General features: G+C 44.3%; 1 protein-coding gene across 1 annotated transcript in view; it reads left to right on the top strand.

Annotated features, from left to right (window-relative positions):
- The first annotated feature begins 285 nt into the window (after nucleotides 1–285).
- LOC139405570 (regulator of G-protein signaling 22-like) overlaps nucleotides 286–19,678 on the top strand; it is a 35,752-nt gene continuing 16,359 nt past the window's right edge. The window contains exons 1-13 of the mRNA XM_071147981.1: nucleotides 286–376; nucleotides 3,039–3,067; nucleotides 3,293–3,355; nucleotides 3,635–3,814; nucleotides 4,172–4,257; nucleotides 8,444–8,603; nucleotides 9,558–10,225; nucleotides 11,383–11,544; nucleotides 14,548–14,761; nucleotides 15,891–16,016; nucleotides 16,313–16,414; nucleotides 18,685–18,879; nucleotides 19,060–19,152. Coding sequence (XP_071004082.1) covers nucleotides 286–376; nucleotides 3,039–3,067; nucleotides 3,293–3,355; nucleotides 3,635–3,814; nucleotides 4,172–4,257; nucleotides 8,444–8,603; nucleotides 9,558–10,225; nucleotides 11,383–11,544; nucleotides 14,548–14,761; nucleotides 15,891–16,016; nucleotides 16,313–16,414; nucleotides 18,685–18,879; nucleotides 19,060–19,152 — 2,169 coding nt within the window. The remainder of the gene's footprint in view (nucleotides 377–3,038; nucleotides 3,068–3,292; nucleotides 3,356–3,634; nucleotides 3,815–4,171; nucleotides 4,258–8,443; nucleotides 8,604–9,557; nucleotides 10,226–11,382; nucleotides 11,545–14,547; nucleotides 14,762–15,890; nucleotides 16,017–16,312; nucleotides 16,415–18,684; nucleotides 18,880–19,059; nucleotides 19,153–19,678) is intronic.

The following is a 19,678-nucleotide window of genomic DNA, read 5'->3' as shown; positions in this document are numbered from 1 at the left end:
TGGGCTCCTCCATTGACGTTACCAGAATGTTGTTTTCTCTTCTCAACTGAACTTCCATGGTTTTTATATGAATGTTTCTGTACATTGTCTACATTTATTTTAATAAAGTTGTACTTTTTACATATTTTATTTGCCGTTGTCTCATAGGCATGTGAACAGGGACAAATCGTACTACACCGGCTCCGACGCTCGCCTTGTGTGGCAGGGCTTGCGGACCACAAAGGGAGGCCCAGCCGCGAGCTGCCCAGTGACACGAGCCTAAATCAGACGAGCTAAATCACTTCTATGCTCGGCTTCGAGGCAGGCAACACTGAGGCATGCATGAGAGCATCAGCTGTTCCGGACGACTGTGTGATCACGCTCTCCGTAGCCCGACGTGAGTAAGACCTTTTAAACAGGTCAACATTCACACGGCTGCGGGGCCAGATGGATTACCAGGACGTGTGCTCCGGGCATGTGCTGATCAACTGGCAGGTGTCTTCACTGACATTTTCAACATGTCCCTGATTGAGTCTGTAATACCAACATGTTTCAAGCAGACCACCATAGTCCCTGTGCCCAAGAACACCAAGGTAATCTGCCTAAATGACTACTGCCCCGTAGCACTCACATCTGTAGCCATGAAGTGCTTTGAAAGGCTGGTCATGGCTCATATCAACAGCATCCTCCCAGAAACCCTAGACCCACTCCAACTTGCATACCGCCCAAACAGATCCACAGATGATGCAATCTCTATTGCACTGCACACTGCCCTTTCCCACCTGGACAAAAGTAACACCTATATGAGAATGCTGTTCATTGACTACAGCTCAGCGTTCAACACCATAGTGGCCTCAAAGGTCATCACTAAGCTAAGGACCCTGGGACTAAACACCTCCCTCTGCAACTGGACCCTGGACTTCCTGATGCCCCCCCTCCCCCAGGTGGTGAGGGTAGGTAACAACACATCCACCACGCTGATCCTCAACACAGGGGCCCCTCAGGGGTGCGTGCTCAGTCCCCTCCTGTACTCCCTGTTCACTCATGATTGTGTGGCCAGGCACGACTCCAACACCATCATTAAGTTTGTCGATGACACAACAGTGGTTGGCCTGATCAACGACAACGATGAGACAGCCTATAGGGAGGAGGTCAGAGACCTGGCCGGGTGGTGCCAGAATAACAACCTATCCCTCAATGTAATCGAGACAAAGGAGATGATTGTGGACTACAGGAAAAGGAGGGCCGAGCACACCCCCATTCTCATCGACGGGGCTGCAGTGGAGCAGGTTGAGAGCTTCAAGTTCCTAGGTGTCCACATCACCAACAAACTAGAATGGTCCAAACACACTAAGACAGTCGTGAAGAGGGCACGACAAAACCTATTTCCCCCTCAGGAAACTAAAAAGATTTGACATGGGTCCCGAGATCCTCAAAAGGTTCTACAGTTGCATCACTGCCTGGTACGGCAATTGCTCGGCCTCTGACCGCAAGGCACTACAGAGGGTAGTGTGTACGGCCCAGTACATCACTGGGGCCAAGCTTCTTGCCATCCAGGTCCTCTATACCAGGCGGTGCAGAGGAAGGCCCTACAAATGGTCAAAGACCCCAGCCACCCCAGTCATAGACTGTTCTCTCTACTACCGCACAGCAAGCGGTACCAAAGTGCCAAGTCTAGGACAAAAGGGCTTCTCAACAGTTTTAACCCCCAAGCCATCAGACTCCTCAATGGGTAATCACATGGCTACCCGGACTATTTGCATTGTGTGCCCCAACCCCTTTTTTACTCTGCTGCTACTCTCTGTTTATCATATATGCATTGTCACTTTAACTATACATTCATGTACATATTACTTCAATTGGGCCAACGATCCGGTGCTCCCACACATTGGCTAGCCGGGCTATCTGCATTGTGACCCACCACCCACCAACCCCTCTTTTTACGCTGCTGCTACTCTCTGTTTATCATATATGCACTGTCACTTTAATCATATCTACATACTACCTCAATCAGCCTAACTAACAGGTGTCTGTATAGAGCCTCTCTACTGTATATATGTACATGCTACCTCCAATTAGCCCGACTAACCGGTGTCTGTATATAGCCTCTCTACTGTATATAGCCTGTCTTTTTACTATTTTATTTCTTTACCTACCTAATATTTTTTTTTGTTTGCACTATTGGTTAGAGCCTGTAAGTAAGCTACACCTGTTGTATTCGGTAAATAAACTTTGTCAAATCAATGTGTTTTGTATAACACCGCTGTTTCGAAATATTTATTTTTGTCGTTATGGCGCCCTCTACTGGTTGTCGTTCACTTGACTCGCACGCACTGAGAAAGTACTACGGTCTATTTCCTCTCTGAAATAGAATACATGTCGGTGTGCATAGTAGCGTGCTATGGTTAATCATCTCTACTTTACTATGAGAAGACTGAATAAAATGCAATATATTTAGTAGTTTTAAAACTGGATAAACTAGCACTCCAGTTATTGTTTCCTCAGCGTCACGAGTTTTACTGCTCCCTTCTTCTGCAATGTGATTGAGTTCACTTCCATAGCAACCCCTCTGTCGGTAATTACACACTGAACGGTCTGGTGACGGCGGGTCAGAGGTGTTCAGGGTTCGGTATAGAGCCCCCTGCCTGCCGTTTCTGGGTGAATTATAACTAAGGACAACTGAAGTACATAAAAGTGAAGAATGTTGGGGAAGATTACAACAGGTGAGTTCCGGGAATTCAAGAAAAATCTGAATTAAAACTCCGCGGTGAGATAACTTTCAACGTTAAAAACAACTAGGAACTTCAATGCGTTCAAGACAACTAAGAACTGGGGGTGAACGCTTTGTGACTGGGGAAAATCGTTTTGAACGGTCATCCAACTCGGAATTTCAAGTCGGGAACTCGGGCCTCTTTCTTGAGCTCTGAGTTCAAGATCCCCGACGTCATGATTTGAGCTCGTTTCCTGAGTTTTCGGTTGTCTTGGACGCTTTGGAAGTCGGGGATTTCCGAGTTCCCAGTTTATCTGAAGGTGGCATCAGTTGTCTTTTTCTTCCATAGATCCACCTTACCTTACCATCGATAATTTTGTGAGTAACCCATTTATAAAAAATATATATATTTTTTAAAAACGAATGCCTTTTTCTAAACGTTTCAACATGTCACATTATAGACTACTGTACTGTTATTTGAACAACTTTTAATATGACTTTATGGTTCTGGCAAGGGATTTAAAGTGAATGCTGTAGTCCCCCCCCCCCCATATCAACACATTGAAAACAAATTAACCGATGTCTTCTGTTCGATGTCCACAGGAGGACTGTCTGGCTTCTGATGATGTTCTGGTGCACTTCTTTAACGACTTCCTCAGTCTACCTGTAAACATCCGGTCACATTTCTACTTTGCCATATTATTTACTTTATTCAGTAACAAAAGTGTTTATTTTCACTGTGGGATGAATGCCAGAACTTTTGTAAAGCACAACGATGTTGGAAATTGTTATGCTTGTGGATTTGTCTTGATTTCACCTTTCCTCAAACGGTTGATCAGATTTTAAGATCATTCACTAATTACATGGGCTACTCTTTCTCTGTATCTATTCTGTCAGATTCTGAGAAAATAATGTCCCAAATGTCCTGGTTTCCTTCCAACCCAGTCGTTCCCTGAGTGTGTACAGTACAACCAGGCGACTGGTGTGTTTGAGGTGGTCAGTGATGCAGCGGAGGCTCTGTCTAGGAGGATCAGGTCAGCCCTGCAGTACTTTAAATCACAACCTCTCACGGACCCAACAGAGCTGACTGCTAGACCTGTGGTGGACAACCGCTACACTGTTCTGGTCAGTTCACATTCTCCTGTTCCTTTATGGAATGTCATCTTGATATAGAATACTGCATTGTGGGGTGGGGGGGGGGGCTTTCAAGTGATTATTTCACTGTACTGTTTTAACACCTATTGTATATTGTTCAATTGACAAATCAACTTTGATTTTGATTTGCCAACCACTACATTGCCCTCATAAGTTTTAATCAAACTAAAGAGGATTGCTTTAAAAAAAATTTTTTTAAATGCAAGTATTTTCAAGTTTCTCATCAGATTAGTTGGTTGATTTAATGAAATGGAGTTTTATGAAATCAGACACCTGTGTGTGTGTTTGACATCATCTAAATTAGAATAATAATCATTGTCTTAACAGTGCTTGGACAGAGAACAGGGAGTGGAGTGGATCCTAAAAGAAAGACTACCCTTGTTTATTGAAAGTGACTGCTACTTCGAGTACAGGTAATCCCCAATGTTTTATTACTGTGGGTCAGAAGTAGACCTATAGGTTGGGTCAGAAGTAGACCTATAGGTTGGGTCAGAAGTAGACCTATAGGTTGGGTAGAAGTAGACCTATAGGTTGGCCAGAAGTAGACCTATAGGTTGGGTGGAAGTAGACCTATAGGTTGGGTAGAAGTAGACCTATAGGTTGGCCAGAAGTAGACCTATAGGTTGGGTCAGAAGTAGACCTATAGGTTGGGTGGAAGTAGACCTATAGGTTGGGTAGAAGTAGACCTATAGGTTGGGTCAGAAGTAGACCTATAGGTTGGGCCAGAAGTAGACCTATAGGTTGGGTCAGAAGTAGACCTATAGGTTGGGTAGAAGTAGACCTATCGGTTGGGTAGAAGTAGACCTATAGGTTGGGTAGAAGTAGACCTATAGGTTGGGTAGAAGTAGACCTATAGGTTGGGTGGAAGTAGACCTATAGGTTGGGTGGAAGTAGACCTATAGGTTGGGTGGAAGTAGACCTATAGGTTGGGTAGAAGTAGACCTATAGGTTGGGTAGAAGTAGACCTATAGGTTGGGTAGAAGTAGACCTATAGGTTGGGTCAGAAGTAGACCTATAGGTTGGGTAGAAGTAGACCTATAGGTTGGGTAGAAGTAGACCTATAGGTTGGGTCAGAAGTAGACCTATAGGTTGGGTCAGAAGTAGATCTATAGGTTGGGTAGAAGTAGACCTATAGGTTGGGTCAGAAGTAGACCTATAGGTTGGGTCAGAAGTAGACCTATAGGTTGGGTCAGAAGTAGACCTATAGGTTGGGTAGAAGTAGACCAACAGGGGTCATACCACCTGTTGATGCATGTCTTGATATCAACACTGCCCTTTATCCTGATCCATGTCTGTCCTGACTTCATCAATCACATTGATTTTTGAATCAAATTTATTTATAAAGCCATTCTTACATCAGCCGATGTCACAAAGTGCTGTTCAGAAACCCAGACTAAAACCCCAAACAGCAAGGAATGCAGATGTAGAAGCACGGCTAGGAAAAACTCCCTAGAAAGGCCAGAACCTAGGAAGAAACCTAGAGAGGAACCAGGCTATGAGGGGTGGCCAGTCCTCTTCTGTCTGTGCCGGGTGGAGATTATAAACCTAGAGAGGAACCAGGCTATGAGGAGTGGAGATTATAACAGAACATGGCCAAGATGTTCAAATGTCCATAATGGTCAAATAATAATAATCACAGTGGTTGTAGAGGGTGCAACAGGTCAGCACCTCAGGAGTAAATGTCAGTTGGCTTTCATAGCCGATCATTCAGAGTATCTCTACTGCTCCTGCTGTCTCTAGAGAGTTGAAAACAGCAGGTCTGGGACAGGTAGCACGTCCGGTCAGGGTTCCATAGCCACAGGCAGAACAGTTGAAACTGGAGCAGCAGCACGGCCAGGTGGACTGGGGACAACAAGGAGTCATTAGGCCAGGTTGTCCTGAGGCATGGTCCTAAGGCTCAGGTCCTCCGAGAGAGAAAGCATTAGAGCATACTTAAATTCACACAGGACACCGGATAAGAAAGGAGAATTACTCCAGATATTTATTTTAATTTTTATTTTACCTTTATTTAACCAGGCAAGTCAGTTAAGAACAAATTCTTATTTTCAATGACGGCCTAGGAACAGTGGGTTAACTGCCTGTTCAGGGGCAGAACGACAGATTTGTACCTTGTCAGCTCGGGGGTTTGAACTTGCAACCTTCCGGTTACTAGTCCAACGCTCTAACCACTAGGCTACCCTGCTGTTATATATAACAGACTGACCCTTGCCCCCCGACACATAAACTATTGCAGCATAAATACTGGAGGCTAAGACAGGAGGGGTCAGGAGACACTGTGGCCCCATCCGAGGACACCCCCGGATAGGGCCAAACAGGCAGGATATAACCCCACCCACTTTGCCAAAGCACAGCCCCCACACCACTAGAAGGGATATCTTCAACCACCAACTTACCATCCTGAGACAAGGCCGAGTATAGCCCACAAAGATCTCCGCCACGGCACAACCCAAGGGGGGGCGCCAACCCAGACAGGAAGATCACGTCAGTGACTCAACCCACTCAAGTGACGCACCCCTCCTATGGAAGGCATGGAAGAGCACCAGTAAGCCAGTGACTCAGCCCCTGTAAAAGGGTGAGAGGCAGAGAATCCCAGTGGAGAGAGGGGAACCGGCCAGGCAGAGACGGCAAGGGCGGTTCATCGCTCCAGTGCCTTTCTGTTCACCTTCGCACCCCTGGGCCAGACTACATTCAATCATATGACCCACTGAAGAGATGAGTCTTCAATAAACACTTAAAGGTTGAGACCGAGTCTGCGTCTCTCACATGGGTAGGCAGACCGTTCCATAAAAATGGAGCTCTATAGGAGAAAGCCCTGCCTCCAGCTGTTTGCTTAGAAATTCTAGGGACAATTAGGAGGCCTGCGTCTTGTGACCGTAGCGTACGTGTAGGTATGTACGGCATGACCAAATCAGAAAGATAGGTAGGAGCAAGCCCATGTAATGCTTTGTAGGTTAGCAGTAAAACCTTGAAATCAGCCCCTGCCTTGTCTACTTCCACCCAACCTATAGGTCTATTTCTGACCCAACCTATAGGTCTACTTCTACCCAACCTATAGGTCTACTTCTACCCAACCTATAGGTCTACTTCCACCCAACCTATAGGTCTACTTCCACCCAACCTATAGGTCTACTTCCACCCAACCTATAGGTCTACTTCCACCCAACCTATAGGTCTACTTCCACCCAACCTATAGGTCTAATTCCACCCAACCTATAGGTCTACTTCCACCCAATCTATAGGTCTAATTCCACCCAACCTATAGGTCTACTTCTACCCAACCTATAGGTCTACTTCTGACCCAACCTATAGGTCTACTTCTGACCCAACCTATAGGTCTACTTCTACCCAACCTATAGGTCTACTTCTACCCAACCTATAGGTCTACTTCTACCCAACCTATAGGTCTACTTCTGACCCAACCTATAGGTCTACTTCTACCCAACCTATAGGTCTACTTCTGACCCAACCTATAGGTCTACTTCTACCCAACCTATAGGTCTACTTCTACCCAACCTATAGGTCTACTTCTGACCCAACCTATAGGTCTACTTCTGACCCAACCTATAGGTCTACTTCTGACCCAACCTATAGGTCTACTTCTGACCCAACCTATAGGTCTACTTCTACCCAACCTATAGGTCTACTTCTACCCAACCTATAGGTCTACTTCCACCCAACCTATAGGTCTACTTCCCTTCAACCTATAGGTCTACTTCCTGCAGCTCATGGATACCTAATCCCACAGCTATGTCACCATATACTGTACCTGTTGAGAGCAGGCGACTCTCCATTATATTCCATTCTATTCTATTCCATTCTATTCTATTCTATGCTATTATATTCTATTCCATTCCATTATATTCCATTCCATTATATTCCATTCTATGCTATTCCGTTCCGTTCCATTCCATTCCATTCCATTCTATTCTATACTATTCCATTCTATTCTATACTATTCCATTCCATTCTATTCTATACTATTCCATTCCATTCTATTCTATACTATTCCATTCCATTCTATTCTATACTATTCCATTCCATTATATTCCATTCTATGCTATTCCATTCTATTCTATGCTATTCCATTCCGTTCCGTTCCGTTCCATTCCATTCCATTCTATTCTATACTATTCCATTCCATTCTATTCTATTCCATTCCATTCTATTCTATTATATTCCATTCCATTCCATTCCATTCTATTCTATACTATTCCATTCCATTCTATTCTATTATATTCCATTCCATTCCATTCCATTCTATTCTATACTATTCCATTCCATTCTATTCTATACTATTCCATTCCATTCTATTCTATACTATTCCATTCCATTCTATACTATTCCATTCCATTATATTCCATTCTATGCTATTCCATTCTATTCTATACTATTCCATTCCATTCTATTCTATTATATTCCATTATATTCCATTCCATTCTATTATATTCTATACTATTCTATTCCATTCTATTCTATTCCATTCATAGCTTTGTCTGACCCTCCATTCCTGCACTTTGTGACAAATGCTGTTTAAAAGGCTTTTATAAATAACGTTTTGATTGATTGATGTGTGTTTGATGCTTGACGGTGTTTCCCAAGGTTAGCGAAGCTGCTCTCTCAGTGGGGCCCTCAGGGCTGGAACCAGAAGAGGGATGGTACCTCAGTCCAGCCCCCTGTCACCACAGAGCCTGTCTGTCCTTCCCCTGGGCCCGATGACAGAGAGACCCTGATGAAGGTCCTCTATGTGTCACTGGGACAGGTCAGCAGATCCTGCTTATTCACATAGATGGTATATCTCAGCATGATGTCAATATGGTTCAGTACAGCGGAGATGATATATCTCAGCATGATGTCAATATGGTTCAGTACAGCGGAGATGATATATCTCAGCATGATGTCAATATGGTTCAGTACAGCGGAGATGATATATCTCAGTATGATGTCAGTATGGTTCAGTACAGCGGAGATGATATATCTCAGTATGATGTCAATATGGTTCAGTACAGCGGAGATGATATATCTCAGTATGATGTCAATATGGTTCAGTACAACGGAGATGATATATCTCAGTATGATGTCAATATGGTTCAGTACAGCGGAGATGATATATCTCAGCATGATGTCAATATGGTTCAGTACAGCGGAGATGATATATCTCAGCATGATGTCAATATGGTTCAGTACAACGGAGATGATATATCTCAGCATGATGTCAATATGGTTCAGTACAGCGGAGATGATATATCTCAGCATGATGTCAATATGGTTCAGTACAGCGGAGATGATATATCTCAGTATGATGTCAATATGGTTCAGTACAACGGAGATGATATATCTCAGTATGATGTCAATATGGTTCAGTACAGCGGAGATGATATATCTCAGTATGATGTCAATATGGTTCAGTACAGCGGAGATGATATATCTCAGCATGATGTCAATATGGTTCAGTACAGCGGAGATGATATATCTCAGTATAATGTCAATATGGTTCAGTACAGCGGAGATGATATATCTCAGTATGATGTCAATATGGTTCAGTACAGCGGAGATGATTATTTGTCATAAATAAACACTTGTTTTGTGGTGTTAGTAAAACAGTAGTTTACTTTATATACTGTGTATGATCCAGGTATTTCTCTGTCTCTCTCACCCCAGGCAACACTTATCTGTAGTCACACTGGGTTTGTTTGTGTTCTTTGTGTGTCTGCAGGCCTCGGTAACAGACATGTTGACAATGGCTAAGGACAAGGACAAGCGGCTGCCTGTCTGTACCCGGTCTGTGAGAACCCAGGTGTGCTCCCTGGGCCGGGAGGGACAGAGGGGTCCGGCCTCAGCCTGCTTCTCCTGCATCCCTGACTCAGAGTCCTACGCCCTGTCCTCCTCACTCCTCGTCTCCTTTCCTCTCTCCTCTTCGCTCCCGGACTGTCCTCTCTGCTCTTCACTTCTAGACTGGGACAAGAGACGGGGAGACCACAGCGCAGAGCAGGAGATGAAAGTCTACCTCACAGAGACAGAGGCAAAGACAGAGATAGAGGCAGGAACTACAGATGAGGATAACGGGGACCCCAAGCCCCAGAGTCCCGCCTGTTCTACCACTGATGAGGAGACGGGTGGTCCCCACACAGAGAGCCCCTGTGAGGGAGGTCCAGCCACCAGCCACAGCAGACTGAAGGAGCAGCAGGAGGAGGGTGGAGGGTCAGAGGAGGAGAATGACCATGACCTTGAGTTCTATGATGTCACTGCTAGTAACAATGGTGATAGACAGGGCCTTGGTGACTTTAAGGACTTCTTAAAGGGAACACTAGGAGAGAAGCTTTTGCGTCTGTGGATGGATATAGAGAGACTGAAGACCCTACAGGACGACAGGAGGAGAATCAGGTATTCATACACACATTCAGTACTTCATATACACATTCAGTACTTCATATACACATTCAGTACTTCATATACACATTCAGTACTTCATATACACATTCAGTACTTCATATACACATTCAGTACTTCATATATACATTCAGTACTTCATATACACATTCAGTACTTCATATACACATTCAGTACTTCCATTAAAGGTCCAATGCATCAGTTTTTATCTCAATATCAAATCACATTTCTGGGTAACAATGAAGTACCTTACTGTGATTGTTTTCAATTAAAATGGTCAAAATGAAAGAAATATATCTTCTTGACAAAAGGTCTCAAGTCAAAAGTCAAAATGTTGCTTGGATTGTCTGGGAGTGGCCTGAGTGGGGAGGGGAAAACAGAACATTTGATCTTATTGGCAGAGGTTTGGAACTCTCTTTCTGATTGGTCTATTAACTAATTCATCATAACTCCTGACCCTGACCCCAACCCTTAACCCCAACCCCAACCCTTAACTCATAACTTCTAACCTTCACCTGAACCCTGACCCCAACCCTTAACCCATAACTCCTAACCTTCACCATAACCCTGACCCCAACCCTTAACCCATAACTCTTAACCTTCACCTTAACCCCGACCTTAATCCTGATCTCCAACCCTTAACGCATAACTCCTAACCTTCACCTGAACCCTGACCCCAATCCTAACCCCAACCCTTAACCCATAACTCCTAACCTTCACCTTAACCCTGACCCCAACCCTTAACCCATAACTCCTAACCTTCACCTGAACCCTGACCCCAATCCTAATCCTAACCCCAACCCTTAACCCATAACTCCTAACCTTCACCTGAACCCTGACCCCAATCCTAACCCCAACCCTTAACCCATAACTCCTAACCTTCACCTTAATCCTGACCCCAACCCCTAACCCCAACCCCTAACCTTCACCTTGACCCCAACCCATAACTCCTAACCTTCACCCAAACCCTTAACCCCAACCCCTAACCCCAACCCTTAACCCATAACTCTGACTCTTAACCTAAGCCATAACCCTAACCTCAACCCTAACCCTTCATTGAAGTATAGAACCTGAGATGACAATGAGCCTTCCTCTTAACCAATGGCGTGGACAGAACCGTCTTCAGTGACTGATTGATTTAATTGTTTCAGGCATTTGGTCCAGATGCGTAGCTGCTACCTGCTGACCGGTGGCCAGAGCAGTCTGAATGGTGAGCTGTTAACCAGACTGGGTCTCTCTACCTCCCCCTGCTGGAGAGAGGACAGACTGCAGAGAGTTCAGCCCCGTGTCACTGAGGCACTGCTCTGCTACTGGTGAGACAGACAGACTGAGGTCATCCACACCAGGGGTTTTTATACCTCTCCTCGGGGACCCCCAGACGTTCCACGTTTTTTAAACTACTCCAGAGCCCTCCGATTTAACATTGTGATCATGTTTATATACTGTTTTACCCACTTCGTATGTATAAACTGTATTCTAGTCAAGGCCCATCCTGTATAACTACTGTCTATACACACCATCCTATATAACTACTGTCTATACTGTCTATACACACCATCCTCTATAACTACTGTCTATACACACCATCCTATATAACTACTGTCTATACACACCATCCTATATAACTACTGTCTATACACACCATCCTGTATAACTACTGTCTATACACACCATCCTGTATAACTACTGTCTATACACACCATCCTGTATAACTACTGTCTATACTGTCTATACACACCATCCTATATAACTACTGTCTATACTGTCTATACACACCATCCTCTATAACTACTGTCTATACTGTCTATACACACCATCCTATATAACTACTGTCTATACTGTCTATACACACCATCCTCTATAACTACTGTCTATACACACCATCCTCTATAACTACTGTCTATACACACCATCCTATATAACTACTGTCTATACACACCATCCTATATAACTACTGTCTATACACACCATCCTATATAACTACTGTCTATACACACCATCCTATATAACTACTGTCTATACTGTCTATACACACCATCCTATATAACTACTGTCTATACACACCATCCTCTATAACTACTGTCTATACACACCATCCTCTATAACTACTGTCTATACACACCATCCTATATAACTACTGTCTATACACACCATCCTATATAACTACTGTCTATACACACCATCCTATATAACTACTGTCTATACTGTCTATACACACCATCCTATATAATTACTGTCTATACTGTCTATACACACCATCCTCTATAACTACTGTCTATACTGTCTATACACACCATCCTCTATAACTACTGTCTATACACACCATCCTATATAACTACTGTCTATACTGTCTATACACACCATCCTCTATAACTACTGTCTATACTGTCTATACACACCATCCTATATAACTACTGTCTATACACACCATCCTATATAACTACTGTCTATAATGTCTATACACACCATCCTCTATAACTACTGTCTATACTGTCTATATACACCATCCTATATAACTACTGTCTATACACACCATCCTATATAACTACTGTCTATACACACCATCCTATATAACTACTGTCTATACACACCATCCTATATAACTACTGTCTATACACACCATCCTCTATAACTACTGTCTATACTGTCTATACACACCATACTCTATAACTACTCTCTATACTGTCTATACACACCATCCTATATAACTACTAGACTAGACTGTGAACTGTGATCACCTGGTCCATACTAGACTAGACTGTGACCTGAACTGAGATCACCTGGTCCATACTAGACTAGACTGTGACCTGAACTGAGATCACCTGGTCCATACTAGACTAGACTGTGACCTGAACTGAGATCACCTGGTCCATACTAGACTAGACTGAGGCCTGAACTGAGATCACCTGGTCCATACTAGACTAGACTGTGACCTGAACTGAGATCACCTGGTCCATACTAGACTAGACTGTGACCTGAACTGAGATCACCTGGTCCATACTAGACTAGACTGTGACCTGAACTAGCATCACCTGGTCCATACTAGACTGTGACCTGAACTAGGATCACCTGGTCCATACTAGACTAGACTGTGACCTGAACTGAGATCACCTGGTCCATACTAGACTAGACTGTGACCTGAACTGAGATCACCTGGTCCATACTAGACTAGACTGAGGCCTGAACTGTGATCCCCTGGTCCATACTAGACTAGACTGTGACCTGAACTAGCATCACCTGGTCCATACTAGACTGTGACCTGAACTAGGATCACCTGGTCCATACTAGACTAGACTGTGACCTGAACTGTGATCACCTGGTCCATACTAGACTAGACTGTGACCTGAACTGTGATCACCTGGTCCATACTAGACTAGACTGTGACCTGAACTGTGATCACCTGGTCCATACTAGACTGTGACCTGAACTGAAATCACCTGGTCCATACTAGACTAGACTGTGACCTGAACTAGGATCACCTGGTCCATACTAGACTAGACTGTGACCTGAACTGTGATCACCTGGTCCGTACTAGACTGTGACTCCAACTGTGATCACCTGGTCCATACTAGACTAGACTGAGGCCTGAACTGAGATCACCTGGTCCATACTAGACTAGACTGAGGCCTGAACTGTTATCACCTGGTCCATACTAGACTAGACTGAGGCCTGAACTGAGATCACCTGGTCCATACTAGACTAGACTGTGACCTGAACTGAGATCACCTGGTCCATACTAGACTAGACTGTGGCCTGAACTGTTATCACCTGGTCCATACTAGACTAGACTGAGGCCTGAACTGTCATCACCTGGTCCATACTAGACTAGACTGTGACCTGAACTGAGATCACCTGGTCCATACTAGACTAGACTGAGGCCTGAACTGTTATCACCTGGTCCATACTAGACTAGACTGAGGCCTGAACTGTCATCACCTGGTCCATACTAGACTAGACTGAGGCCTGAACTGTTATCACCTGGTCCGTACTAGACTGTGAACTGTTATCACCTGGTCCATACTAGACTGTGACCTGAACTGTTATCACCTGGTCAAGTTGTGTTCCAGGGGTCCCAGGTTCATGTTGTGTTCCAGGGGTCCAAGGTTCATGTTCTGGTTGGGTTCCAGGGGTCCCAGGTTCATGTTGTGTTCCAGGGGTCCCAGGTTCATGTTGTGTTCCAGGGGTCCCAGGTTCATGTTGTGTTCCAGGGGTCCCAGGTTCATGTTGTGTTCCAGGGGTCCCAGGTTCATGTTGTGTTCCAGGGGTCCCAGGTTCATGTTGTGTTCCAGGGGTCCCAGGTTCATGTTGTGTTCCAGGGGTCCCAGGTTCAGGATGAGCCAGAGAGCAGTAGATCCTCTCAGACTGTCACTGTGGAGGAACAGACAGCTACACCCTCCCTCTGGTGTGAACCCTAACCCTCGTTACATCAACCTCCACCCCCTCCGGCCTCACATCTCTATCCCTCAACCTACCATCCGCCCAGACACCTCTCTACCCAGAGACAGGACCCCCACACCAGCTCACACACAGGTACTAGGTGTGACCGACAGAGAGTTGAGATAGGAGCTTTGAAATGTCTTTATTTTATAAAAAGCGCTATATAAGTTGAATAAAGTCGTATTATTCTGTGTGTGTGGTGTCAGACAGGTTAGTAAAGTCGTATTATTCTGTGTGGTGTCAGACAGGTTAGTAAAGTCGTATTATTCTGTGTGGTGTCAGACAGGTTAGTAAAGTCGTATTATTCTGTGTGGTGTCAGACAGGTTAGTAAGTCGTATTATTCTGTGTGTGTGGTGTCAGACATGTTAGTAAAGTCGTATTATTCTGTGTGGTGTCAGACACGTTAGTAAAGTCGTATTATTCTGTGTGGTGTCAGACAGGTTAGTAAAGTCGTATTATTCTGTGTGGTGTCAGACAGGTTAGTAAGTCGTATTATTCTGTGTGTGTGGTGTCAGACAGGTTAGTAAAGTCGTATTATTCTGTGTGGTGTCAGACAGGTTAGTAAAGTCGTATTATTCTGTGTGGTGTCAGACACGTTAGTAAAGTCGTATTATTCTGTGTGGTGTCAGACAGGTTAGTAAAGTCGTATTATTCTGTGTGTGTGGTGTCAGACAGGTTAGTAAAGTCGTATTATTCTGTGTGTGTGGTGTCAGACAGGTTAATAAAGTCGTATTATTCTGTGTGTGTGGTGTCAGACAGGTTAGTAAAGTCGTATTATTCTGTGTGGTGTCAGACACGTTAGTAAAGTCGTATTATTCTGTGTGTGTGGTGTCAGACAGGTTAGTAAAGTCGTATTATTCTGTGTGGTGTCAGACAGGTTAATAAAGTCGTATTATTCTGTGTGGTGTCAGACAGGTTAATAAAGTCGTACTATTCTGTGTGGTGTCAGACAGGTTAATAAAGTCGTATTATTCTGTGTGGTGTCAGACAGGTTAATAAAGTCGTATTATTCTGTGTGGTGTCAGACAGGTTAATAAAGTCGTATTATTCTGTGTGTGGTGTCAGACAGGTTAATAAAGTCGTATTATTCTGTGTGGTGTCAGACAGGTTAATAAAGTCGTATTATTCTGTGTGTGTGGTGTCAGACAGGTTAATAAAGTCGTATTATTCTGTGTGGTGTCAGACAGGTTAATAAAGTCGTATTATTCTGTGTGGTGTCAGACAGGTTATGCCAGCAGCAGTCCTGTTGTAGGGGCCTGGAGGATGGAGAGGATGTTACAGGCTCTATGTGTGGACTCACAGGCCGGGTTCTACTTCACACGCTACTGTGAACGCTCTGGAAACCCGGTATAGACAGCTCTCTCTCTCTCTCTCTCTCTCTCTCTCTCTCTCTCTCTCTCTCTCTCTCTGTCTCTGTCTATCTCTCTGTCTCTCTGTCTCTCTGTCTCTCTATCTCTCTCTGTCTCTCTCTCTCTGGCGCTGTCTCTCTCTGGCTCTGTCTCTCTCTCTCTCTCTCTCTCTCTATCTCTCGCTCTGTCTCTCTCTCTCTCTGTCTCTCCTTCTCTCTCTCTCTCTCTCTCCCATAGTGCTGTTGTAGCTGTATTGTACAACATAAATGAATAGGTCTTCCTGTATCTTGTCAGCTGTGGGAGAATGCCGTCCACTGCTGGTGTGATCTGCAGCAGTACCACCAGCTCTTCTACCAAGATGGACTGGATCCCTACAGGGTACAGAGACAGGCTCATGTAAGAATGATTCCCTGGGGGAAGGGGGGGGGGGGTAATTGCATCTGATGCTGGATTAGGTTCTGGTGGGAGATGTAGGATAGAATATATTAACGATACAGGCGAAGTCTCCACCCCAGTCAATGGAGACTCTCAGACAAAGCGTGGGCCAAATGTCCAAGCCCCTTCCCTAATTTGAACGAGCCATACATTAAAGGCATTTAATGAGCCCTACATTAAAGGCATTTAATGAGCCCTACATTAAAGACATATAATGAGCCCTACATTAAAGGCATTTTATGAGCCCTACATTAAAGACATTTAATGAGCCCTACATTAAAGACATTTAATGAGCCCTACATTAAAGACATTTAATGAGCCCTACATTAAAGACATATAATGAGCCCTACATTAAAGACATTTAATGAGCCCTACATTAAAGACATTTAATGAGCCCTACATTAAAGACATTTAATGAGCCCTACATTAAAGACATATAATGAGCCCTACATTAAAGACATTTAATGAGCCCTACATTAAAGACATTTAATGAGCCCTACATTAAAGACATTTAATGAGCCCTACATTAAAGACATATAATGAGCCCTACATTAAAGACATATAATGAGCCCTACATTAAAGACATATAATGAGCCCTACATTAAAGACATATAATGAGCCCTACATTAAAGACATATAATGAGCCCTACATTAAAGACATATAATGAGCCCTACATTAAAGACATATAATGAGCCCTACATTAAAGACATATAATGAGCCCTACATTAAAGACATATAATGAGCCCTACATTAAAGACATATAATGAGCCCTATATTAGACATTTTATGTGATGATGATGATGGAGTGACTATCATGATGATGATGGAGTGACTATCATGATGATGATGATAGAGATGATGGTGATGATGATGATAGTGATGATGGTGATGGTGATGATAGTGATGATGGTGATGATGATGATGATGGTGATGATAGTGATGATGGTGATGATGATGATAGTGATGATGGTGATGGTGATGATGATGGTGATGATAGTGATGATGGTGATGATGATGATGATGATGATGGTGATGATGATGATAGTGATGATGGTGATGATAGTGATGATGGTGGTGGTGATGATGATAGTGATGATGGTGATGATAGTGATGATGGTGGTGGTGATGATGATAGTCATGATGATGAAGATGATAGTGATGATGATGATGGTAGTGATGACGATAGTGATGATGGTGTCACGAACCAAGACAACGAAACTCGAACCGAGACAACGTGGAGATAAGGCATAACAAAATATATATTGATTAACTAAAGCAACTAAGGAAAATATACAATGGTGTGTGTAATCAGTAATCAGTAGTGTAAGTGAGTGTTTTGCATGCATGGATGTGATAATGCAGGGTGTTGAAAGGTACCAAAGCAAACAAACAAAAGGCCACCAAGAACCACAACACAATCTACAAAGGTGTCTGCATGGAGAGAGTCTCCTCCATGAATGTGGAAGAGGTCTATTTATCCTGGGAGACACCTGGCCCAGGTGTTTCCCATGTAGCTGACGACCCTCCCATCTCCGCCCACCGGCATCCTAATAAGGAAACAAGAACAAAGACAGAATACGGCAGACAGAGTGGGAGGGTCGTCACAATGGTGATGATGGTGGTGATGATGATAGTGATGATGATAGTGGTGATGATAGTGATGATAATGATAGTCATGATGATGAAGATGACCGTCTGACCCATTAGTTACGGTTCTCATTCTAACCCCTCCAGTTGATAGTGATGATGGTGGTGATGATGATAGTGATGATGATGATGAAGATGACCGTCTGACCCATTAGTTACGGTTCTCATTCTAACCCCTCCAGTTGTGATGATGATGGTGATGATGATGAAGATGATGAAGATGACCGTCTCACCCATTAGTTACGGTTCTCATTCTAACCCCTCCAGTTGTGATGATGGTGATGATGATGATGATGAAGATGACCGTCTGACCCATTAGTTACGGTTCTCATTCTAACCCCTCCAGTTGTGATGATGATGGTGATGATGATGAAGATGACCGTCTCACCCATTAGTTACGGTTCTCATTCTAACCCCTCCAGTTGTGATGATGATGGTGATGATGATGAAGATGACCGTCTGACCCATTAGTTACGGTTCTCATTCTAACCCCTCCAGTTGTGATGATGATGGTGATGATGATGAAGATGATGAAGATGACCGTCTCACCCATTAGTTACGGTTCTCATTCTAACCCCTCCAGTTGCTGTATTCAACCTACGTGTGCAGTGCTGCCCGTAGTAGCATTGAGGTGGAGGAGGAGAGCAGAGAGAGGGTGTACACCTGTCTCACTCCCCCGTTTGAGGAGCTGTTTGACTGGGTGGAGGAACACACTCTGACCCTCCTCCTGGAGCCCTGGACGCTGCTCACCACCAGGGACACAGACACCTTCCTGAAGGTGTGAGCCCTTATCTTTAAAAACATTTTTTTTAAACACGCTATAGTTGAAATAGCTTATCGGCCGAAACGGACAAACTCTCCTGTTCGTGCATCTCTCCTTAGTCAGATTCGTAAGATGTGTGTTATGGTCTGGATATTTGATGTCGTGGATTCATTGTTACTGCGCGTTCTCTCTCAGGTGGCTGTACGGGAGGAGACTCGCCAGGTGGAGTCAGAGCCGTACGGAGAACTGAAGACGCTGTACGAGGAGGCTGTACACAGACTGGAACAGGTGAGCTCTATTGAAGTCCAACGCTCCAATGCATGATCTATGTAACAGTCTGAGTAGTAAGTGGTGATCTAGGATCAAGTCCCCCCTGAAGTGGTGATCTAGGATCAAGTCCCCCCTGAAGTGGTGATCTAGGATCAAGTCCCCCCTGTTCCTCTGAAGTGCTGATCAAGGATCAAGGATCAAGTCCCCCCTGAAGTGCTGATCTAGGATCAAGTCCCCCCTGTCCCTCTGAAGTGCTGATCAAGGATCAAGTCCCCCCTGTCCCCCTGAAGTGCTGATCTAGGATCAAGTCCCCCCTGTCCCTCTGAAGTGCTGATCTAGGATCAAGTCCCCCCTGAAGTGCTGATCTAGGATCAAGTCCCCCCTGAAGTGCTGATCTAGGTTCAAGTCCCCCCTGTCCCCCTGAAGTGTTGATCTAGGATCAAGTCCCCCCTGTCCCTCTGAAGTGCTGATCAAGGATCAAGTCCCCCCTGAAGTGCTGATCTAGGTTCAAGTCCCCCCTGTCCCCCTGAAGTGCTGATCTAGG

Source organism: Oncorhynchus clarkii, chromosome 3 (assembly GCF_045791955.1).
Source record: "Oncorhynchus clarkii lewisi isolate Uvic-CL-2024 chromosome 3, UVic_Ocla_1.0, whole genome shotgun sequence".
In the NCBI taxonomy this organism is placed as follows: domain Eukaryota; kingdom Metazoa; phylum Chordata; class Actinopteri; order Salmoniformes; family Salmonidae; genus Oncorhynchus; species Oncorhynchus clarkii.
The sequence above is the reverse complement of the archived record's forward strand: the minus strand, read 5'-3'. Positions and strand labels throughout refer to the sequence as shown.